General features: G+C 37.8%; 1 protein-coding gene across 7 annotated transcripts in view; it reads right to left on the reverse strand.

The window, feature by feature from the left end:
* Positions 1–25,380, reverse strand: part of ABCB1LA (ATP-binding cassette, sub-family B (MDR/TAP), member 1-like A) — a 41,882-nt gene that overhangs the window by 15,293 nt on the left and 1,209 nt on the right. For 3 of the 7 annotated variants that reach the window (XR_005857439.2, XM_046938334.1, XM_025148400.3), the window contains 17 exons: positions 23,736–23,790; positions 22,202–22,349; positions 21,812–21,905; positions 18,689–18,880; positions 18,185–18,356; positions 17,157–17,281; positions 13,803–13,974; positions 13,483–13,596; positions 12,717–12,827; positions 11,127–11,252; positions 10,739–10,942; positions 10,174–10,344; positions 7,604–7,765; positions 5,950–6,117; positions 5,002–5,148; positions 2,836–2,940; positions 1,201–1,278 (listed from right to left, as the gene is read on the reverse strand). Coding sequence is in view for 6 of the 7 variants with exons in the window: in XM_046938334.1 (XP_046794290.1) it covers positions 1,201–1,278; positions 2,836–2,940; positions 5,002–5,148; positions 5,950–6,117; positions 7,604–7,765; positions 10,174–10,344; positions 10,739–10,942; positions 11,127–11,252; positions 12,717–12,827; positions 13,483–13,596; positions 13,803–13,974; positions 17,157–17,281; positions 18,185–18,356; positions 18,689–18,880; positions 21,812–21,905; positions 22,202–22,349; positions 23,736–23,790 (2,344 nt within the window). In the remaining variant the exon portion in view is untranslated. Of the gene's footprint in view, positions 1–1,200; positions 1,279–1,675; positions 1,830–2,835; positions 2,941–5,001; positions 5,149–5,949; positions 6,118–7,603; positions 7,766–10,173; positions 10,345–10,738; positions 10,943–11,126; positions 11,253–12,716; positions 12,828–13,482; positions 13,597–13,802; positions 13,975–17,156; positions 17,282–17,606; positions 17,625–18,184; positions 18,357–18,688; positions 18,881–21,811; positions 21,906–22,201; positions 22,350–23,735; positions 23,791–25,380 lie in introns of those variants that run through there. The other 4 variants (XM_040695688.2, XM_040695687.2, XM_025148401.3 and 1 more) reach the window with 4 other exon arrangements.

Consider the following 25,380-nt stretch of genomic DNA (forward strand, 5'->3'; position numbering starts at 1 on the left):
CTTTGCTTGTGAATTTAATGTATTTCTTTATGATCAGATGTTCACTAAACAGGAATACCAAGGAAACTGCCATTTGGAGCAAAATTATTGGGATGTGTAACAGACATCTGCAAAGACTACTAACAAAAAATATATTTTTTGCTGTTACATATCCCGAAGAGCTGCATTCTGCGGGAAGCCCATGCAGGACCAGCTTGGGAAGGGCAGCATTACATGGGAGTGACCCCTTATGGAAAAGGGGCAGAGGGTGACCCTGAGGGAGTAGCAGAGGTAAAGCACTAGGCTGACCACAGGCCCATTTCTCTGCACTGCTTGGGAGCAGGAGGTAGAAAAGAGTGGATGAAGGGAAGGGGATTTCAGTTTGCTTTTAGTTTCTCAGTGCTCTGTTCTGTTAGTAATAGGCAATAAATTATGTTAATCTCCTTATGCCGAGTCTGTTTTCCCTGTGATAGTAACTAATGAGGTATCTCCCTGCCCTTATCTCAGCCCATGAGCTTTTATCATTGTATTTTCTCTCCGTGTCTTTTTGGGGAAGAGGAGTGAGAGAGCCATGTGGCGATGCCAAACTGCCCATCAGCACTTGCCACCACACTGACTGCTGAGCTACTAGAGACTACTGTGCTTGGATTTCAGGCTGGTTACTTTAGAGAGTTTCATTCTCCTACTGAATGTATTTCCAATGACAGCAGAGACCTCTTTCTACTTCTCTGCCCACTGCCGTGACCGTCAGTGGCTCTGTGGCTGCTGTGTGAGTGCAGCTAGTGAGATATCCAGGCCTTACAGCCTTCAGTAGTATTATTTGAGGATCCTACCCAGTAGCTGGTCTGAAGGCAGATCTGAATTTCAAATTTGGCCTCTTGAAGTACAGCCTACTTTCTCTGGGCCTCAATCCAAGGTGGGTTTGATTATATTAAATACGCAAAATAAACACTACCATCAAATTGAGCTTCCTTACAGTGGTTTTAAGATGGCCTTCACTAGTCAGCCACATCAATTAAACATTTAAAAAATATCTATTTGGACCAGTTATGAAGATATAATCCAGTCAGTTTTTCTAAACTGAATTCAAAAAAATCATTGTGAAATCTTTACAGATATAATCTCTGCATGTCTACTTAAATACCCAGTTTTGGCATGTAAACAAGCTTTTCTAAAGCTTTAGGAAGCTAAATATATCATGCCTTGTAAATGTACGTTTACCTGTCTCAGAATCGCTCTGAATGCCATGGATCGAAGCCTCATTGTGAGGATTTCTCCAGCTTTGCCAAATGTGAAACCCTGCGTGAGAGAAAGAGCCTTCTTTAAAAAATTACCTGATTACAGTTTTTGTCTTTCTCAGACAGTAAACCAACTATCTGCATACAGTATGAAGAGGAATATCACTACATAAAATATATTCTAACTACAACTGAGCTAATCAAAGAATTTTAAAGCTAAATTTGGAACCTGAAAGGGTACGGAATATAATTAGGCTCTTCTTTTAAGAAATGAGCATGTATCACGTAACAGTTTTCAAGCCCCAGTAAGCAATGACTTAATTGCAGGAATACTTAATCACACTTAAACCAAAAGCTGGTCACAGGCTCAGTGACTCAGTGGTATAAGCAGTAAAACCCTACAGTTATTTTAGGCACTGCACAAATACTAGGGATTTTGCTGCTTTCTAAGAGCTTACAGTCAAAAAGCTGTAGAGCTACTGGTTATCTTCTAGGGGAGAGCTCTGAACCTGCAGAGACACTCACTGACCACAGCACAACTCGGTGTGCAAAGAGTTGTGCTGGCAAATCAAATCTGTCCGTCCTGGGCCAGTGCCATGCAGGATCAGACCATATGGGGGTGAGATGGGGGACATGGGAAGATCCATTTTAGTGAAGAAAAAAACATAACAGCTACTCCTTTCTTTCTTTCTTTCTTCCTTTCTTTTTCCAGTGCACAAGAGAAGTAGGTATTTTCAATCTGGTTCTGCTTGAAGGGAGGAAAAGTGCCTCAAGGACACTGGGGTAGAAAGTGGAAAGATGGTGTTCAGACTTGTATAGCTCTTTAACCAAGATTGACACAAGTAGTTGAGCAACAGCTAAAGGGATTTGTGCATCTAAATTGAGATATCCATCAATTCACATGACAGATGACTTGATTTATTTATGAACATGGCAGCATTCCCACAACGCACGTAGTTCCAGTTCTGGTAAGCATTTACACCCATGGAAAAATGGTGTGCAAATGTGAATTTAGAGTTTGTTTCAGAAAACACAGTCAAAAGGATTTGATTCTGTATGATAGAAGGATGCACTTCTAAACAGGCAATATGAAATACTATTTAACATTCATGGTACATAAATCTTCCACTAAGCATATGGTGTGCTTTTTCCAGAGACTTTTGGTGCAAGTTTTCTCAGAAATGCATAGGGGTTAATTGCAGTTCACGTAGCTACACACGGGGCACAACCAGCACAGATGCTTACAGCACTGCTGCACAGAGCGTGGGGCAGGTGATGAAGCAAACATTTACTCAAGACAGAAATGCTGCCCTATATCTGATCTGGGCCCGTGCTGCCAAATTGCTACCTGTATTACCAATACTCTCTGTACTGTCTATTTTCCTCCAAAGGCTGTGCTAGAGGTAGGCCTCACAGCCAAAATGTCATTCACTGGGGAGACAGATCAGGCTATACCACAGAATACATTTAAAACCTCTTACAACCTATTGAACACCTGGTAGTCAAAGTTCACCACCATTTTTCTCATGTGTTGCTCTGTGCCAAGGCACAGAGAGCATAACGCAGTTGTGATACAGTGTATGAAATACCATGAGCACTTATGGTATCAAAAACTTACCTGCAGAAAAAATGTGACAAAAGAAATTAGTCCGAAACCTAAAAAGAGCAATGCATATGTGCTATTTGTCTCTCTGATAGCAGCCTTTCCTTTTTCCACAAACATCTATAAGAGAAAATTTTGAAATTGAATTGTATTTATTAAGTTGACGCGCAATAGTTTCTCTTGTTGTTTTCACATGCATGCTGTATTCTTAACGTGTACTTCAAGGAAAAACAAGTCAACTTATTGATGAGCTAAGATGTTTTCCTTTGAAGATCATAGATCTGAAGTGATTATACACGTTCTTGTGAATGAAAGCTGCACTTGTATTTTTACAAGATAAATCAGTAACGTGTCAGTGAACAAACCCACATCCGTAAATTACTATTGAAATTTACACCTGCAAAAAGCTGAGGCATGTCTAAAAAGAACATTTCTGTAGTCAGTGGCTGAAGATTACTACATATTAATGACTAACTAGTGAGAGAGAAGAATGGTTTTTACAAAACCATTATTAGTTTTTTATATATAGATAAACAGATTTCTATTGTTTGCTTTGTATTTGATAAAAGAATTTTAAAAAATAGAAGTTCAGTGTGCATTGTATGGACAGTTTTCTTGATGGGAGACATAGTTTTCCACTTACAGCTTCCATGTGCTTATTTAACTCACCAGTGAGTAAATCAATACTAAAGGTGTAGTACGCTCAAACTATCCTTATATCTATAGATATGATAAAATATTCACAGTTTGTGATGCAAGATCACACAGTTTTTGTTTTACCGTGTTTGCACAGCAATAAAAGATAACACCCCCAGGTTTGGATAAAACAAAGATGTTATAACATTTGAGATCTCCAAGGTCTACATTTCTTTTATATAGCTCCTTGAGGATACTGTTTGCTCAAAGTGACTCCAATTCACCACGTTTTATACCTTGGGCAAAGCAAAAAACCTGTTCTTTAAAGTTTCTAATACAGATATTTCCTAAGTCCTATCACACTTCTAAACATTATTAAAAACTTTAAGAGTAAATTAATGTCTTAGAAAGGAAGGAATTTAATCTTCCTCTGTCCCCCACTATATTATTTCCTACCCACTGTTGCATCCAGTGGGAACAACTACTGAAACACCACAACTGCATAGCATGCCCCCCTTCTCTCAAGGATGTTTCCTGCTACTATTTGCATTAAAAGCTGAAGTATAGCACTTTTCTCAAACAGTTCTTTGGAAGGTAGCGGCTCACGTTCAAGTACAAAAAAAAAAAAAAAAGTCTAAGATAGGTCATTTCAATATTTTTTATGTTATGTACTACAGCTGAAATGGCTGTAAAAATATTCTAGTAAAGACAGATGTTTCCATTTCTTTCCTTTTTTCTTGCTTTGTGGTGAAACTGTTAAAAATGTGAGAAAACAAGACTGAGAGCCTCATCTGAAAACAGTCAAAACTTAAACATGGTCATCAAACATGAGTGGCATATATAAAACTGCATACAAAACACACACACTTATATTCTTCCACTAACTTTCTCTCTATCCTGCACTGTTAAATCAATAACAATATCCTGCACTATATCAACATCAATATGTTTCCAACAAAATAACGTTTGAACAGAAAGCGTTCAAAAATTCCCACCAGTGCAAATAAACTGCCCTGTGTTTAACCATATAATTTCATTTTCTAACAGCATAAATTTAGGTTTACAGAAATTGTCTCTATAATGGAAAGTCTACCTTACATCCATTTCATCCTGTTGCTTTTGCATTGCTTTTATTCACACTGTATCTTCTAAATGCTGGGTGGGCACAGGTAGGGAGGACAGCACTAGGATCACTTTCCATGCCTGCACTGCTCACATTAATGGGGCCAATGAGAGCACCTTCTTTGAAGGTAATGAGGATGAAGCAGTTTCAGAGAGATCACAGCAGAACCTCTCCACAGCTCAGTGTTGGTGAGCTGATCTGCTCAAAGACAACAGAGGTGTCTCATTGTTCTGTGAGACTGAGCAGAAATCCAGCACTCTCCATAGCATAGACCTTCACCCACCTCTCACCTTTGCAGGCAAATTGAAAAAAAATGTAGCATTTAATTCAACTGTGCTAAACCAATTCAAGGTTTATAAAAACAATAAACAACAACGAAAGGTATAGCAGATAGAGTTCTTACTTTTTGATTTTATACTTACCCCTATAACATCTGAAATCATGACTGAAAATATGGGTTGTAAGGCCCCATTGATAATTGCACATAAAGTTCCAACAACAAAGTAAGGCCATTCAGTTTTATTCAATTTCATAATTTTAAAAAATGAAGATGGAGGCATGTTTTTATCCTGGAATAAAAAGATTCCATCAGAATAAATATAATACATCAACGGAGAGAAATGAGGGTTATATGTAGTACTTCTGATCTGCTCTCTATCTCATATTCTATGTAGGGAAAATCCAAACTATTTGATCTTTAAAAATTAATTAACTGCAGAAATTCTGTTACTCAGTAACCAATATTAATAACATAAAAAGTAGAATAAGATTAATGAATGAATATGTTCTCTCAAAGGCTTAGTCACAAACTCCACCTATGCTTTGTGAGACCATCCTGAAAAAGAAACTGGGAATTTAGACCACTTTTTCCATTTGATGGTTTTAAATGTTGTATAGATTTCTCCTTACTGCTGAAAATATGTCTCGTAGTTTTAGCTCATTCACCAAAATAAATGTATCTTCACTGTCAATAACTTATTTGCTAATGTGTATTCATGTTAGACAAAAATAATAAGTATTCTCTATTTTTATGACTGATTACCTGTTTCCGGTTTTGTACTACAACTAAATAAACTAACTTGCCACTTAGGCTATTCCTACGCTGAAGTAAATTTGTTTCATAATATTGTTCAATTAAACTGTTTTAGTATCACAATAGAATAGATTTTAGCTTCGGGGAAAAGAGTGTTTCCGTAGAACACTTCTTGCAGAGAACTGTTCTGTTACTTCATCAGTCCTGAGCCAGATAGGTAGGCTGTGGTTTTTAAAAGATTTTGTTAAAAGTCACTCCCTGTTGAGTGGGATCATGCTTCTTTCTTGTCCCATTAGTTATGGAAAACATATGTAGGTAAGAATACACAGACACTCACAAGCTGATCAGCTTTTACATCAAGCTCATCATTCTGTATTCTGACCCTTTTAATGCTTTTCCGAGTGGACTGTCTTTTCTGTCCAGTCAGTACTGATCCATTCAGTGCCTCTTCTGAGACACTTGATGCATTACCTTCTTCCTGTAACTGATCTTCAGTTTCTGATGCCTGAAATGAAACACAATATGACGCTAAAGGTCATTTATGGCCATATTATCCTGTACATTCAAATGATGATCAGTTCTAAATAAAAACAACAACAGTTTTCTGTTAGGTAAATGGAAGATTGGTGGGAACTGTGCAATTTTACAAAACCACAAGCAAATATTGAAGTTTTATTAAGTCCTCTCTATACTCTGCGGAAAAAAAATGTCATTGTGCTAACACTTAAAAGGAGAAAAAAAAATTAGCTAGAATTTTTTTTCTCAATTTTTATCATGTTAAACTGTTCTGACAACACATAGCTGGGGTGATCCCAGGTATTTATACAGACTAGGAGAAGAACTCCTTGAGAGCAGCTCAATCAGCTTGTTTAGCTTGCAGAAGAGAAGTCTCTGGGGAGACCTCATTGTGGCCTTCCAGTACTTGAAGGGTGCAAATAAACAGGAGGAGGAGCCACTGTTTACATGGGTTGATAGTGACAGGACAAAGGGGAATGGTTTTAAGCTGAGATGGGGAGGTTTAGGTTAGATCTTAGAAGGAAGTTTTTCCACACAGAGGGTGCTGACACACTGGAATAGGTTGCCCAAGGAGGCTGTGGATGCCCCATTCCTGAAGGCATTCAAGGCCAGGCTGGATGTGGCTCTGGGCAGCCTGGGCTGGTGGTTGGTGACCCTGAACACAGCAGGGGGGTTGAAACTCGATGATCATTGTGGTACTTTTCAACCCAGGCCATTCTATGATTCTATGATTCATAAGGTCAATAAGAGAAGAGTCTTCAGCGTGATGAAAGAGACATGAAGACTACAAGCTATTTCAAAGTTAAGACCTCATAGAAACTGAGATGTTTAGAAGACAGTTTGAGAGAGAATGAAAATATTCTAGATAGACATGTCTGAATGACAAAACCGCAGAAGACTGAGTCACTATAATTCTGGTGATGTGGAAAAGTACTTGTGTAAGAGTTTGCATTTTCACAATGAGGGTGATGAGGCACTGGAGCTTGCAGAGGGTGTGGAGTCTCCATCCGTGGAGGCATTCCAAATCCAACAGGACATGGCCCTGGCAACCTTGGACCTCAGATTCCTCCCTATGTTCAGAAGGCGCTGGACTAGACAAGATACCAAGATCCATTAACCTGAGTTATTTCATGATTCTATAGGTTGGAAAAGGAATCTGAGAAGTTATCAGCTCCAGAACTTTGTTTTTGTTACCACAATCTTCATTTTAACTTTCTCACATACTTCGTTTTTAATGTCATACTTTTTAAAAACTTTTCTCTTCATAATTTCTGTAATTCAGAGCTTTGAATTAAACTTGCACATTTTACCTTTACTTCTTTTTCTTCTTATGAAGTTCAGCACTACTCAGGAAAGGTTTTTTCCCTAGAGTTTTTCTACTGAGAAAACAATGCAGTGTTGGAGGTACTTTTGGGAGCGATTCAGCAGCATACAGCATAATGAAAGCTATGGAAAAAAAATAATGAAAAAGCTACCTGCATGTTAACAAGTTTGTAGTAAACTCCCTTCTGTTCCATCAGTTCATCATGAGTCCCTTGTTCTGTGATGACACCATTTTCAAATGCAGCTATAAGATCTGCATTTCGAACTGTTGACAGACGATGAGCAATAACAAGAATAGTGCGGCCCTTCCTGATCTGCAGACATTATAATGATGGCTCCACATTAGCATTGTCAGGTACATTTAATATTTCCTCACTTCATATCAAGGCTAAACAAAATATTTTAACTGAAAAGAATTTGCCGTGGAAATGGTGTTCTAATAAAGATCAGAATTTTCAATTAAGAAATATTGAATTTCAGACTACTTTTCAGTTCTGAGGTAATCTAAAGCAAAAATGTAATGAATGAAATACTGCAAGACACATGTAATATAAAAGCAGATTTAATATAAATTAAAGTACTCTGGTTTTGCCTGCTGGACTATTACTTTCTAATCTTCTAAACATTAATATCTTCCAGGTTAGGTATCCAATTTTACTGGAAAATAAAAAAAAAAACAACCACTTAGCAGGTTAGTAACAATTATATTTCAGAGCATTTCACAAGTATTACAAATGTGTCACTTACAAAGTAATTTTAATTGCTTTTGGAACAGGTTGCCCAGAGAGGTGGTGGATGCTCCATCCCTGGAGACAGTCAAGGTCAGGCTAGACAGGGCTCTGGGCAACCTGATGTATCTGTAGGTGTCCCTTCTCATTGCAGGGGAGTTGGACTAGATGGCCTTTAAAGGTCCCTTTCAACACAAATAATTTTGCAATTCTGTAAACTACACATTCGCTTAGTTGGAAATATTAATCTAACATTGCATTTAAAAATCATACTTCTCTTACCATGTGATTTTTACATCTTTTTGACCATTCATTAATAATAAAATAAAACCCATAAATATTTAGTTAGACATGACAAAGATAGTTTTCCAGCACATTTTGACAGTGCGCTCTGAAATAAATTGGTATTAATATCTAATAACTCAGCGAGTTAATCCAATCTTTACATAATTCAGTGAAAACTGTTACACGTGGAATACTCTTAACAGAATTTCAACCTAAATCTGACATCCTAATATTGTTACACAATTTAAAAACTGGAAATTACACCCATTTAAATCATTCTATAACAAATGGTATGTTTTTTTCTTGGTAGTCTGAAAGCTTTGTTTTACTAAGAATCTTAAAAGGGTAAAATCACATCAAAATGTAGAAGAAAATCAAGCTATTGGCCTTAATCATTAAAAGCAGAACACTCCACCTATGTACATGGTAAATGGAGATGCAGCAGAGGTAAAGATTGTAGGGAAAAGCAGTCTATTCTACATCTGATGTAAACCTTTTATAGAGGTATGTGTTCAGCACAGAGAGAGAGAGGAAAAAAAGTAGGTAACAGGAGGACAAGTACATACTGGGTACACAACAGCTTGGGTTCCTCTTGCTTAACATTAGCAATTTCAGAGCTAGTCTAGTCTGAGCAAGCTTTTCCGGTATGTTCTGTGAGGCACATCAACAGGGAGAGTCATCTCATCATATGACATTTTAAAGATAGGTTGGAGAGGTTAGAGGCTACGTAACTTGTTTAAACTAGCTATATAAGACTTAAATTGCAGCAATCAGTTGGGATCCCATCAAATGTGTCTTAATCAGCAGTTCTCTGCTCTACTGTCTTTGGGTTTCACTTTATAGAGCATGGTTTGGGGGAAAGATCGCTGAGCATGCCAGATAGCATAGCTTCACAGAGCAGTGTGAATTATCAGAAACTAGGACCAGTAGACAGAGCCTCTGTCACTGCAGCTAGTGGTATTTTGGTGTTCAAGTAGAAATTTTCAGACTAAAAGATTTTTATAGATGAGAACTTCGATTCTGTTGTCTGATTCTCCCAGACATGACCATGTAGAGCGGGTAAAGCAAGGTACTTTTACAGAGGCAAAAGAGCATATGAAGATGAAATGCTTTCTAAAGATACTGTCCACAGATAAACTGGGGTCAGCACTGGAAATTTGTATGCAATGTTGATAATTTGTGCTTGCCCAAAGGATGATAAGTAGAGATGTATAATGAGAGAGAGAAACGGAATTAAAAAAGAAAATGATTGATATGTGACTGATTCAGCCTGAGGAATAGGTAGAACTACTTTGTAAACAGTCCACATAATTGTTTAGAGCAGGCAAGAAATACAGGATTGGCTATTTTTTTCAGTTTTTTAGGTATTTTAAAAGGTATGTCTAGACAGCTGTCAACATATAGCTGCCACTCCTGAAAACCCAACCAAGCAGGTTTTGAATTACTTTGCTATTAACAAGAACATAACCCAAATACATTCCTGCTTGGGAACAGTAGTCTGCATTGAGCACTTTCAAAAACTGAAGCTTGCTTGGGAAAGCCTGCTGAAGTTCAGTCTGACTCTTAATGTCATTAACTTAATTCCATGGGCACTTCCAAAGTGCTTCCAATCCTTTGAACGAGCAGAGAATATTTGCAATTTCCAGTTTATTTTAAGCTTCTTAGGAATCACAATCTTGCAGCTCTTTAAATAAATGAGCAACACTGACCTTGTCCAGTGCTGCCTGCACAACGGATTCACTCTCAGTATCCAAAGCTGACGTTGCCTCATCAAGCAGAAGAATTTTAGGATTGCGAACCAGAGCACGGGCAATTGCTATTCGCTGCTTCTGCCCTCCACTCATCTGTGCCCCTCTTTCTCCAACCACAGTTTCAAACTTCTGCAAGACAACCAGGCACATTTCCACCACAACACTCAGTGGCACGGTCCTTTCACCAAAGAAAGGCAGTGTACAGAAAAGGCACAGCACTGTTAGTAGCCTCCGTAGCATCTTCTCCTTCCTCTAAAATACTGCATGTTAAGCATCCGCTTAAATATATCTTCCTGCTTGTGTCCCTAGAACTCTCATAGTTCCCTAAATGCTCATCCAGCCATCATTTAATAATTTGAAATTAACATTATTCTCAACAGTTGTGAGGAAGCTCTGCACAGCTCTGCATATTCACAGCTCCGGCAATAGGTTCCTGTGCACAGGAGATGCCCTTCTGAGAAGCTCTTTGCTAAGAGAGTAGGTTGAAGAGCAGTTATTTTGGCAGGACAGCTGGCTTGCTTACCTTGGGGAGCTTCATGATGAAATCATAAGCATTAGCTTCCTTGGTAGCTCTTTCAATTTCTTCCATGGTGACATCCTCACGGCCATAACGAATATTTTCTGCAATAGTTGTAGCAAACAGCACGGGCTCCTGGTTCACCACACCAATAATCTCTCGCAGATATCTTACATTCAGGCTCTTCAGATCCTGCCCGTCAATGGTAATCTAAAGCGGGGAAGCAGACAAGCACCATCTACTAGGTGTTTCTGTCAAGAACTCTCTCCCCAGTCCAATGCCTGTCTTCTTTAGGGGAGACTTGTCTGTGTCATTTGAACAAGGGCAATGAGACCAGAAGCTGACTTCCAACACCTGGACACACAGAGCAGTGTGCTCACTTGAGGAGTCTTACCGTGCCTTCCTTGGGGTCGTAAAATCTCTGGATGAGCTGAACAGTTGTACTTTTCCCACAGCCGCTGCCACCAACCAGGGCTACTGTCTGGCCGCAATTAACCTTGAGATTCAAGCCTTTCAGTATCTGTGCATGGAAGAAAGGTTGACAAAAGCCAAATGTCAGTGTAAACTTGCAGAAACTTTAAAGACTCCAGTGAAACATCCTTCACATTCACAGAATTGAGCAGGGACACCCCTGTATTCTTTATTTTGAATCAGGCTCTATTCCACTGGTTCATTTATAACATATTTTTTGTAAGTTTTCTCTGATTGTGGCACAGTGTTTTTGTTCTATCAGCAACTGCAATACTGATAAAGCTCTTATATGTCTGCGGTCATAACATTTGCTGTAATGTGGTGATTGCCTAAGTTTGAACAGGCTCACTCAACATTTACAAATGACAGCAACCTCCACCAGTAGAATTCTTAACTTTCCTATTATCAAGATATTATAATTAGCATTGGAGATGTTGAATTGTTTTGTAGAAGATCTGTGAAGTAGATAATGCCACGGAGTTAGAATGCTGATTATCAAAAAATTCTGGAAAATTTTGTAGGAGAGCTCTAGCCAGGAAAGGGAAAAACTGCATGTGAAGCTGTGGAAGGAGGGACTTTGTAGTTTTGCTGCACTGTGAAGATATTGTTCCTTCTGCTGCTAACTTCAAAATGCAACATTTCACATGGGTTATAAAAGGGAAGGTCTGCTTTCCATGCAGATGTACTTTCTCCTCCCTCCACTGCTCAGCCTCAGGGAGGTGGTGAAGATGCCAACAATCACAAAGAAAGAACTTACATTGCTGTTGGCCTATAGGAGCTTTTCTCTGTAGCTTTCTCTAAAACCTTGATAGGTATAGAAAGATTTTTAATCTTCTGTGCAATGAGACAAAAGGAGACATTTTCTTGGATATTTCTTTTTCAATTGTCAGTGAAAAACAAGGATTTGTTTTTGTATATCTGCATAAAACTTCACATTATTTCTTTACGAGTAACCCAGAAGGAAGCCAGTGTGAGGAAGTTCTAAACTTAAAAGGGAACATTGATATTCCATTTAACACTTGCCAAGATTCTTCTTGTTTCAGATGAATAAGGCAAAGTAAGCACTCTTCTATTTCAGTAATACTAGAACTGCGGAAAAGTTCCAATTTTTGTCAAGAATATTTTGAATTTTAAGATTCCAGTGATGTGAAAATGAGCAAGTATGAATGGAGACAACCTCGTTTAAACCCCCAAGATATCTGAGATCTCAATCTTTGTTTTAAAAGTTTTTGCATGGAAAAAAACTCATTCAGAGGGAGACATTCAGAGGGAAGCTTGCTCTGGGAATAAGATAAAAGCTAAGAGCCTGGTCCAAAACCTGAAGATACAAATGGAAATACCTCACCAATTTCAGCTTTGGGCCAAATCCTGTCCTCCACTGAAGAGAGAAGCATAAGATCTCTTCATGGTATTCACTTATATATAAGTATGCAAGATAAAAAGTGGATGTAAATTCTTTCATACTAGAGACAATTATCTTAAAGAAAATCTGTATAAGTTCCATGCATAATACCTTAATATCTGGCCTAGCAGGATAACTGAAGTAAACATTTTGGAATTCCAAATTCCCCTTAACATGGTCCAGTTTATAGCCAGCATTGGACGAACTGTCAATTTGAGGCTCCTGTGCAGATAACACAGCAAGAAAAAAAGAAAAAAGAAAAAAGAAAAAAAAAGGGAAACGCACATTAGAGTCCTAACAACATTTTTGCACGATGCAAGGCTGTGAAATCTCTGATGTTACCATACATAAAGGCATGCACAGAAAGCCTCACTGCAAAGCAGCAGACTGAAAATAACTATTTAATGGACTCATGAAGTTACCAGTCCAGGTCACTGGTGAATCTGCCAGCATGGCTGTCAGCGTGGTTTGATAGTACCAAAATGTCTGTAGTCCTTGCCAGCCACTCCAGTATGGCCAAAAGTACTAAGCAACTGGTGCCATTCAAATTAATTATTTTCATTCACGGTGCTCATCACTGTTACCTCAGGTAGTTACTTGAGTTAGCATGAATATAATTACTATTTCTTCTTTCATTTGAGTTCCTGAACTACCAAGAAAAACAATAACGGGTAGAAGTTATCATCTTGCTCATTTACAAGCTCACATCCCAGTATTTAGACACTTGTCCAACATACACAACTCTGTCACGTGGAATTTTTAAATGCTATGACATTGTATGCACAGTTCTTTGGGCTTGCTAATTTTTTATTCAAAAGTGAAGTCTGATGTTCAATCATTTTCAAATGGAAATGACATCCATGGCAAAGATACTTACGTTGTCTATAATATTAAATATTGCATAGGCGGCTCCTCTTGCATTGGCAAATGCTTCCATACTTGGTGCAGCCTGTCCAACACTAAAAGCTCCAACTAATATAGAAAAAAAGACCTTAAAATAAAAAAAATAAAGGAATACAAAAGGAAAAAAATAGACTTAATACATCATGCATCTGGTATTCATAGCTCTATTTAGACAGCTTAATTTATCTGAGAAGCTCTCTCCCAGCTGGTTTCTGCAGGATGTTAGTGCTCCTCAAAGCACCTGGTACCTGACTGGGATGGAGCTGCTGAAATAACACAGATGTAAATACTTACTGTAAAGACTTTTCCAATTGTATAGTCCTCAGAGAGTACCAAAATGGTTCCATACCAGAAGGCCAGTGCATAGGATCCATATATCAAAAAGAAAGAAACACCCATGGAGATATTGGCTGAAATAGCTTTCTGGATACCCATACGTTTGGCATCTTCTAAATTTTTTTGATATCTGAAAGATAAAGCAGGAAAAAAGCAGAACATGCAGGGAATTACTCTTCTTTCTTTCATTGTGTATACTCATAAAATCCCCAAAGCATACATCAAAGCTAAATGAAGTATTTTAGTAAACAGAAATCAAATCCTGAAAAGATCATGTTGAGAGTAGAAGAAAATGTACTGACTGCCCTTCATGCTATCGCAGATTGAGCTGATCAGTTAAAGCTGGACCAAGTCCTGGATGAGTAGAAATGGTAAGATGCTAAACAGCTGTAAACTTGTGAATTTGCAGTTTTCCAAATGCCAGAGAACACTGTTGATGTTACAAGGAAGACTGTTGTGTAAGTGCTGAATTATATCATAAAGAAAAGAGAGCTGGTGAGAGGGAGAAAATGGGATAATTTTATGACAGTATCTCTTTGGAGAATGTATGTAAAGGAGATTATTGGGATGATGCTTGGATTTTTAAATGGACAGAGGGAATAATTCAGTCACATGTGTAACTGTGAAAGACTAACGTAAGTACAGATTAAAGAATCAAATGATAGCAGTAGCTGCATGACCCATGTGCTCTCGGAGGTGATAGCTGGCAAGTCCATTTTAGACATAATTACTGTAAAAATAAAAGATGTTCTAATTTTCTATTTAGTTCAAGCTTATTCATTTTTTTTCCATTTTGTTCTAATTAGTAAGCTGTTAAAGTAAAGCTGGTTGTAGATGAAAATGAAGAATTCCAGGTTGAATCAGTGAAAATAATTACAACTGAACACGCACACAAAAATGTCTGCAATAAAGGTTTTTCATCTCATGAGTCCTGGAAATTTAAAAGTATAGAGATTATAATTGCACAAGCAGTAGACTCAAAATTGCAGTTCAGTCTCAGCTTTCAGTAGAAACAAACACACAAACAAACCTACAAAATGTGAATGGTGCCAAAAGCACGATGACAACGTGAATCAGTGTGTTTCCATTATCACACCTAACCTGAAGATGAAAACACTAAGAAGGAAATGATGAAGAGGGAGTCTTGAGTCCGGAGTAATGAAAATACTGGCAAACCTAACAGTGGCCCAGTTGTGAAGACTTCTAATGATTATGTTCAAATTGTGGATAAAGCCACAGTACTGAAGTACTGTTAGACAAATAGTGACCTGAGAAATTACAGGCTTGTGTATGGAAAAAAAGTATATATTAAGCTAGAAAAAATAACTGCCAGAGAAAGAATAAAATCATAAATAAATGAAAAATAAAGTAAAATTACATAAAATGAAATTTGTCATAGGCTTTGAAAGTGAAGAGTTAACCCAATTGCTTTTCTTTAAGACTGTCTTTCCCAGAGAGGGAAGACACAGTAAAATGAATCCATTGGGGCTTCATTAATGCCATCTAATGCCAATTTATTCTGGAGACATTGGACAAATTATTCATTTAACAGTAGTCCTAAAACTGTGAAAGAAAGGTAAGGAATCATTTGAAGGAAAACAGCAGTGTTCAGTGAGGAGATATAATAACCAAGGGAGTTAGCAACATCAACTCTTCTGTCAGCCTTGGGATTTGTTCTTTCCACACTTCTTAGTGACTTGGGCACATAAGTAATGTTTATGATAAATGAAATTTCCTGATGGTAGAAAAATGAGAGGACGAGATCAATACAGAGGATGAGTGAGAGGACAAAGGAATATCAGAATATCTTACAGAACTAGACACATGATGTTAGAGGAAAAGGTGACACGTTTAAAGAATAGAGATGATCAGTGAAATGGAAAGCCTATATAGTGTGAGCAAATTAAAAGAAGTTAATTCAGATGGGCTACCATAATGATACCTAAGAGTCTTTGCGATTTATTTCTACAAATAATATAGGAAAATAAAACTATGGGAAGCAACTACAAAAGCAAAAGTTTGGTGCTGGTACAGGAACAAACTAGTAGACAGGGACTCTGTGGACACTCTGATGGAAAGAGATGCCCAATCTTTGTTTAAGCAGTAGAATAGCCTCCCTGCAGCAACACAGCTAAGAAGACTACTTGATTCTGGGGGGACCTCGTGCTTACTAGCAGGGGGAATAGATGGTGCGTTTGTTTACTAAAGTAACAGACCCTGGTCTCAGTAACTCAGGAGGTCCTTCTCACTTCTGGAAATACATACATCACATTCAGTGCCTCTCAGTATTTTTTTTGTTTTCTTCTTGAATGCCACAGTTAATAGAAAGGTTCCTTTTTTCCCCACAGTTGGTATGTCATATATAAGATTTGCAGGACATGAAAAGGCCTACTTTCAGCTCTCTTAACAAGTTGTACAGAAGCATTAAGTGAAGACGTACAGCACCATCAAGGTGTTATTTTTTTCATTCTTCTTCTTATTTTTCTCATTAGCAGCCATCAGCCCAGGGATGAGATGAATTTGAGAAATAGAATCTCGAGAACAAGATGACCTGATTTGACAGAGCTAATTTCCAGCTTATAAAGATCTGACTCACTGTCATGGTCTCAGAATGCTTTGAAGTAATTTAGCATTTCACCATCATAAACTCTAGTATAGTTTTACACTGATGGAAATGAGGGATGGAAATGAAGGATGCATGGCAGAAAGTACTTTAAAGACAAGTAGGAAAAAGAGCTGATGAGAGGTGTAAGGGTGATGAACAGCATTGGGTAACAGTGCTGAGGTGAACTGGAAAACAAGGCATAGACACCCAAAGGGCTTCCTTTTGCTGCCTGACCAGGGAGCAGTGATAGCTGGAACACAGGGGAGAAGCAAGCCAGGGAAGGGATGGTGTATGTTTTCAGTGGATTACACAAATGTTACTGAACTTTGCATCCGAAAAACTTCTGCCAACTTTGGTGGTCACGATGGTTATCTTTAGATAAAAGATCAAAAAGAAGGCAAGCATGATGTTCCATGGTACAATATAAATAAATACACTTACATGCTTTGATTTGTGCCCTTGGCCTGTGACCTTTGCATTATACTTGCTTTTTTCACGTCTGTTGTTTTTTGCTTACAACTCTCATTATAAGTATATGAAGCCTGAAATAGCATATATTTTTAGGGAAAGGGAGTTCATCTCTGCATTACCTTACGAGGTTTTTTAAAAATGATGAAAAAGAAGAGAAAATTAAAATTTCAGCAGCAAAGACAAAACCTCTGTAGATACCAATATAAGGCAGTCAAATAAAGGGAACTTTTTCTCACCTTTCAGTTTCTTTTCTCTGTCCTCCAAATGCTACCACAGTTCGAACTGCTGCCAGAACTTCCTCAGCCACAGCTCCTGCTTTTGCATACGCAGTTAGCTCTTTGTTAGTGAATGTGGAAATTATCTGTGTAGAAGAAAAAAAAATTAACTTTCCTGTTCAAAGAAAAACAGAATGTGCTCAAACTTTGTTCTGAGGGCCATGAATACTTAATCTTATTTGTATTGAATTTCCTTTCTACATTATTATATTTATAAAGACTCATAAAAGATTGCACATTTTAAACAGAGTGACAATTTTCATGGAAGCTGTAAGGGCAAGGCTGCCCAGTGTCACAGCAATTCAATAGCCAGGGTCTATTTAACACCCTGATGTCTCTTTGAAAGTTCTAGACAAAAGGAGAAACAGTTCTAATGAAGTCCATTTCTCTCTCAGAGTGGTTTGCAATTACTTCTTGTGCACTATTTTCACGAAGCTATTGGAAGCCGAGCAGATAGCCAACAGGTGACTGGAGCAGTGTTCACGGTATACTAGCTGCTGGGCTGTGTCTGCCTGTGCCCAGGCGCTGACCCCAAAACCAATGTCCTGCTCACCTTAGCCTCAGAGCCCACAGACAGCCGTTATCACAGAAACCTAATTTACTGCAGTACCAGAATTTACCTGAAATGACCTCAGTTGTGCAATCTTATCTCATTTGTATATTTATTTATATTAACGGTCATTACTTTGTTATTTTGGCGTAGATGTCACGGAAATCCAGTGAAGAAGGTGAAGGTACAGATTATTTACCCTTTCATATGAGAATACATTATGTTTATGTAAATTTTACAGCAACAAATCAGTGTCCATGGCAGATGAACTGTGCTTCCTCCTCTACGCCATTCCATGAGCCCATATCTACAGCTTTCTGCATGTAGACAAGGTCACAGTTCACTAGGAGCCAGATTACATTTTTTCTTACAAATTCCAAGCAGGGCTATAGGAATTACAGCCTTGACGTTTTTAGGAAAAATCCCACTTTTTGCCTACCTTTGCCCAGAGAGCTGAGGAGAATCCCAGAACAGGGCTGAGTGCCAGGATCACGAGTGTTAATTTCCAGCCTTTTGTAAAACCAACTATGAATCCAGTGAAAAAAGTAGCCACTGCCTGAAAGAACATCGCTATTTTTTCCCCTATTCCTTCATTAATCTTGGAGATGTCACTGAAAAAACAAATGATATTCAAACAAATAAGGAAGTGTGGACACCATATAAATGAATTCTCGGGATACAGCACACTCTGATAGTATTTCTTCATGTTTCTAACACCTGCAGTTCAACATAGCTCCAAGTCTGCAGGCACAGAGAGCATGAAGCAGCATTCTCCAACATCTCTGTTTCTCAGGATCCACCTAAATGAGCTCAGGATCTACATACATGACGGTATGGCTTACAGAGATGTTTCATAAGATAAAATCACATTGTTTTGAAGGAGATATCACAACTGATTTGCAGTAGTTAAATACTCAGCACTTAACTAATATTTAATACTTACTCAACAATCCTTGTGTTCAGTTCACACACATCATTTACATCAAACCATCCAATCTCCTGTCTCATTACAGCATGAAAAAATTCTTGTCTGATTCTTTTTATTTGCCTGCCAGCAGCTAGTGTCCAAAATGAAACCTGAATGTAAGCAGCAAAAAGAACACCAGCTCCTATTCCAGAATAATAATAGGCATATCTGAAAGAAAACAAAAAGGAGATTTACAACTGAATTAATTCTGCTTCAAACAGGGCTCCTAGAGATAGCTTATAATTCAGTTTTTTATGCGTGCATTCAAAACAAAATTGAAGACCATTACAAATATCTGCCATTTTTCTTTCTTCAGTATAATGAATATTTTTAAAGTTCTTTCAGAATCAAATTTCAGCCTTTGTATTCTCCTACCTATTATACAAATTTCACAAATCAACACCAAGATTTTAATTTAAACATTAGTGGCTCAAAGTCTAGGAAGACAGATTTATATAAAGAAACCAACAAAAAATGCTTAAGTGATGTAAAACGTAAACTGTTGGTGCAAGTAAAACAAAATAAAGCACCAAATCTTCAAAAAAAAAAAAAAAAAACACCCTATATATATATATATTTACATATAAAAGAGGAAATAACTTCTATGCTTCTGTGTTACAAACAACTGCCAAAGACGTTTTAATCATTACTGCAATTAAACGAAATACATTTAAACTGGAAAATATTTGTGTATCAATGAGTGGCTGAAAAATACATGAGTGCTGAACATTGCTCTTAATTCTTGCAGCATAATAGAGAAGCCACAAAAAAACAGCAAATGTGGGAGAAAAAAGTTTGTCTGGACATGTAATTAATTCCAAAACACAAGGAAATGGATTCTGGTTCAGAATCCCTATGATTTATGGTTATTTTATATCTTTGGTAAAAATTAATTGGAAAATACAAATTTATTATAGTGTGAACTACTTGTTCAATGACAACTGCAGAGAAAGTTATGCCTTCAGTGTTGCCACCTTTTCTGCATGACAAATATGCACAACATTTATATTTAGATTCCAGTTCCAGAAAGTAGCCACATAATTTTGGGGTCAAAAATTTCCTAATTCTTATCCTGCATACTGACATTTGTGCAACCAGAGGAGACTTTGCCATCTGTCACTATATATTGCCTACAAGGAGCAGGCTGCCATGACTTATTTTTCAAAACAAACACCATTCTCTGAGGTTGAACAAAAAGACCAAGTTTCTTTTCCCCCCCCTCATAAGGAAGCATGAATAAAGTTTAAGAACTTATTTAAAAAGTAGTATGGACAGAGTTTTCAAAAGAAAAAAAGAAAGGACAACTGAAGTGGAAAATGGAGAAAAACCTGAAAAGCTCAAAGAATGAAAATAAAAAGAGATAAGGCATAGGGGGAAGAAAGAAAGCAATGACTCCATCCAACTGTAAACCTCAGAATTGCCCAGGTGAGGAAAGTATATACTCCTACAGCCTGACTGTGAAAGTTAATGGTTCTTGCTACCTTATAAGACTGTGAAGAACACTATTAGAGTAACATGAAATACCTTCATAAGAAGACAGTTTAATCAGACCACATATTAAATCTCAGTCCCTATTTCAAATTTATTCACTCAAAAAATGTGAAGAATACACAGTCATTGTAAGTGCTTGACCCTATTTATATTTCTGAGTTATGAGCTCTGCATATTTATTGGGAACTATATAAATATATTTATTATATCCATTTCAAATTTATTCTCTCATCTTCATTGTCCATTCTTTCTCCTAATAGAAAGAAAGTGTACAAAAGGATACTTGGTTTACCCTCTCAAGAGACACTCCTTGTTTGATTGACCTTAAGGTGGACAGATCCTTGTGCGTGTGGTAGCAAAGATTAAACGAGAACTGAAAAAAATGGTAACTTAATGGAAACTCCATTGTGCATGACTTCATAACCTCACCTCGAGTACTGTGTCCTGTTTAGGGCCCCTCACTGCAAGAAAGACATCAAGGCCCTGGAGCATGTTCAGAGAAGGGCAACAAAGCTGGTGAGGGGTCTGGAGCACAGGCCTTATGAAGAGCGGCTGAAGGAGCTGGGGTTGTTCAGTCTAGAGAAGAGGAGGCTCAGGGGAGACCTTATTGCTCGCTATAACTACCTGAAGGGAGGTTGTAGTGAGCTGGGTGTCGGCCTCTTCTCTCGTGTGACTAGTGATAGGACTAGAGGGAATGGCTTCAAGCTGCACCAGGGAAGGTTCAGGCTGGACGTTAGGAAATACTACTTCTATGAAAGGGTGGTCAGGCACTGGAATGGGCTGCCCAGAGAGGTGGTGGAATCACTGACCCTGGAGGTGTTCAAGGAACGTTTGGACGTTGTGTTGAGGGATATGGTTTAGTGAGAACCACTGGTGATGGGTGGATAGTTGGACTGGATGATCCTGTGGGTCTTTTCCAACCTTGCTGATTCTATGATCTAGAATCATCTCATTTAGTTTTTATTTCTGGTAGGAAAACAGGGTACTTAAGAGATGTCTCAGAATTTCATTTCTTATCATTACAAAAGCAAACTGCCAATTCATTTATTGTGTGATGCACAATATAGTATATATTCTTACTGTGCAGTAGGGACATGCAGCCAATAAATGACTTGCCTAAGCTTTTGCCTGATCTTGAGCGGGGAAGAAAAGGAGCAGGTCCTTTGAGTTATAAGAAATTTGTTTTTTCTTTCTTTCATACAAGTGGTTCTAACTTCATTAGCTAATTAAGTTATGTAAAAGCAGTATCCACAGTTTCCATGGATGAGGGACCTGCGAGCAGGAGCACACACTGAGAGAGGTCATAAGAACTGGCATGGGAGAACAAGCAATGCTGACGTGTGAGAAAAGGAAGAATAAGCCTCTCTCTAATCTTAAAAGCTGTAGGTTTGCAGGAGCCATCTGGCACAGATTTGGATTAGTGGGAAACTACAATATCCTCCTGACTCATGCAATGATGCTGGCCTAAAGACATAAAAAAATGAATTCCTTCAGTTGCACGAAGTATTTACAGTGAGATTAAGTAGTATAATCTTTAGAGGACAACTGCTTGAGATCTTCAGTACAAGGAAAGATTATCCACACAGTGAATGAAAACTTTCCCATTACCTGGTCATCTCTTCTTCCAACTCTCCCAAAATAAGATAAGAAAAAAATTCCATAGAAAAATTCACCGATGTGCTGTTCAATAAAGAAAAATTTGCTAAAAAAAAAAAAATAGAGAGAAGCTTATTGGTTATTTTATTAAAAGATAGGAAAATATTTTCCTTCTCTAAAATCCTATCCACGCAATGCTGAATGAAGATTAAGAGCTGTCAGCTGCCGAGTGCCTGAACACAATTAGGGGAGTTTAAGATATGCACTACATTACTAAGAGTTTTCTGAAGCCAGAAGTGAAAATAGTATAACAAATATAATAAACAGTAAAAACACTGATTAAATTCAACTACTTTACAACCACTAGCCACAGTGGAAACATCACCACCTAGGACTTTTTACCTGGATAAGTGGTGTTTTCTGAAGCAATAAAGGTATCTGTCATGTCACCAAAGACAATCATCATAAGGGGTAGGCTTGCTCCGTGGAGTACTGCCATGGTAGTGCCCAGCACCATCAGGAGTTTATCCTGCCGGTCAGAGTATCGAAACTGAAAATGGAAATAAACTGTGCTGAAAACTTCTCTAATTACAACAAATGCTGTGTTAACAATGCTCAAAGAATGTGTCAAAATAAAAGGATAACTTTTAATATATAAAAGAGTAAAATCATAGCATAAATCAGAAACTTAATAATTAAGAATGAAATAATGGTTTTCATGAGAAACTGTTCCATTACAAAACAAATCTTTTTCCTAAATCTACCTCAGGTTCTGCTAGATGCAGATTTGAGTTAAACCTGAATCAAACCCAAGTCTACCAATAGTTATGATTAATAATGAAATCGAATTAACGTGTTAAGTATTAGTGCAGTTATCACTGAGTGTGCAGTACTGAAGTTGCCCAATCCTTTCCTTTCCAAGCTAATTCAGATAGCTCATGCATTTTTAAGTCCCCAGGAGGGCAGGGAATATTATTCTGAGCAAAGCTATAATATCAGAAATGGTTATGGTATGTAATGAAAATTCTTCAAAAGACCGTTAAGCTCCAGGACTTAATTTTGGGATTGTTACTGCTGGGGATTTTCTAGACTTGCCTGGACAAGGCCTGGAGCAGCCTGCTCTCACTGTGATGTTTAGTCTGGCTTGGGGAAGGGCACTGGGGCAAACAACCTCCTGAGGTGCCTTCAAGACTGAATTCCTCTCTGATTGTTCTAACCACATAAAATGCAAAAATACTGTGGCCTATATATAAACAAAGAGATCATAGAAATTAAAATAGTTTGCTTCTGAGTCATCTGCTTAAAAATGAATGCAATTATATTGTAAAATCTGTTGTGGCCTCCTGTTTCTTGCTGGATGTAAATGTTGGATTTGAGTGAGGGAGTGGCTGAGATAAGACTGTTAATTAGTATAATAATGATAAATTAGGATCAATGGAGAAAGAGTGACTTGAACGTAGAAGCTCCAATTTCCTTTTTTCTGAAATGCCATTAAGGACATCCCATTGAGCAGCTATACCAGGTTCTTACAGAAGTACATCTAGTTTTGGAGACATTTTTTCTGGCATATGTTACGCTTACTCCTCATTTGGAGCTTTCATTTTCCTTCTCTCTGTGCTTCCAACCAATCACATTTCAAGTATACGTTACAACCCCTCCCCACCTATCTGCAAATACTGCTCTGTCTGCATCTGTTGGATAGTAAAAATTTCCAACACTGAGAGGACTTAAGCCAGCTCACTCCATCTCCCGTGTATGCTTTTTCTTTACTTTCCCTTCCATTTTCCCTTCCCATTGCAGAGTTCTGTGCCATAAACAGCAAGGTGCTGTTTCGTATCACTTTACAGCATAAGTAGAGAGATACATACAAAAATAAAAAAATTCAGCTGTTAGAGTGGACTGGGATCGCTAAATACACAAATAGCATTAAACTTACCACCGCTAATGGACTGACCATATTCATTTTTTCAGGTTTCTTCTTGTCCTCACTGCTAAAAAATCATGATTGTATTTTAAGAAGGAAGAGCATTGAAAACATCAAAGCAAGCCTCATGCATTGTTAATACAACTCCTGTCTCTTAATTGTGTTCAGATGTAGGGAGGAGCTAGAGGAATATAAAATCAGGATTTTCAATGTTCTTTTAGTGCATGTCTCTGAAAATTGTCGAAAATATTATCAAGAAGCCTTCAGGTTTCATATCCTATTAACAGTGTCTATCTGGGTAGGTAACCAATGGTTTACAATCTGCCTATGTGAAACTTATGTTTAAAATCACCACTTTTTAAAAAAGTATTAAGAATGACTGTAGCTAAATCTACAGTAGGACTCTGATAATGTAGCAAAAGTTCCACTGCAGACTCTGCAAGTTCACTCCTATCTACACTCCTTTCCTAAAGAAGAGAATGGAAAGATCTCTGATTATTAAAAGCTGGCTGTTGAGTCTTTCTAGCCTAGGCTAGAGCCTGGTGGTAGCTATTAGCCATATTTTTAAGTAGCTTTTGAAAACAAACCTAATGTTACTTCTAGTTGTCTGACAAAAGTCACTCGTATGTAACTCAGTACTTTGATTTCAGACCACTAGATTGCAGTATAACAGACTGGTCACTATCATCATAAGACTCAATGTACAGAGTTGATCTTGGAAGAAACTACTATATTAAAATGAGCAGTGGACTTCAAAGAGGGGAAAGGAAACAAACTTGGAGAAGGTGGAGGTGATGTCAGAGTGAATCCAGTGCTTTGTAGTGATCAGATGACTTGTACTAGCAAGAAACAGTGAACAGGTGGAATTTCAGAGAAATCACTGTGAGTTTGCAGGGTAGTATCCTGCACTGTCACAATATACCCTGTGAGTTATTAATGTGTCTCACAGGACTGAAAGGTCAATGTCAACCAAAGTGTTAAAATGATGCAGAAATTTTGCTTCCACTTGGAAGAGTCAAAGGCTTTTTTGTTTGTTTGTTTTAAACTTCAAACAGAGAACAAAAGATATTTTATTTTTACCTGATATTTTTACAGAATTTGGTACAGTAGAGCCAGCAGTGATAACAGTAAGCTTTATTCTGACATTCCAAAGAATGCAAGTTGGTGAACACTAAAATGTCAGAATGCTGTACTTCCATCCAAGGAAAATTCAGGACAATCCATTGAAGTTTTAAAACTCCTTGTCTAAATTGAACTTAAATATCTCCCATTCAGCAAAAGAAAAGAGGAAGATGAGCTTCAAAATTTGTCTTTGACCTAGAACCCATCAAAACAGTGTCATGAGAATGCTCTTATCTGAATAACCTGAGTTTCCCCTCCAAACTGTCCAGATACAACTAAGCTCATGCATTTCATTTCAAAGATGTAGGTAAAATGTCACTCTTTCCCATTTCGCAATGGGGATTCTCTTGACTCTACAAAGTTCAATGTTCGATCAAGTACTAATCAATCTTCTGGTTGTAATGGGTGCAAGTTATTTTAAAGGACATGAAAAGGATTGTGCCAGTCAACAGTTTCATAAACTCTCATCAGGCCTAACTGGGAGGAGACACTTTTTCAAGTGACCACATTCAAAGACATGTTTCTGATGGCTGGA

The sequence above is a fragment of the Gallus gallus genome, chromosome 2, assembly GCF_016699485.2.
Source record: "Gallus gallus isolate bGalGal1 chromosome 2, bGalGal1.mat.broiler.GRCg7b, whole genome shotgun sequence".
Classification (NCBI taxonomy): Eukaryota; Metazoa; Chordata; class Aves; order Galliformes; family Phasianidae; genus Gallus; species Gallus gallus.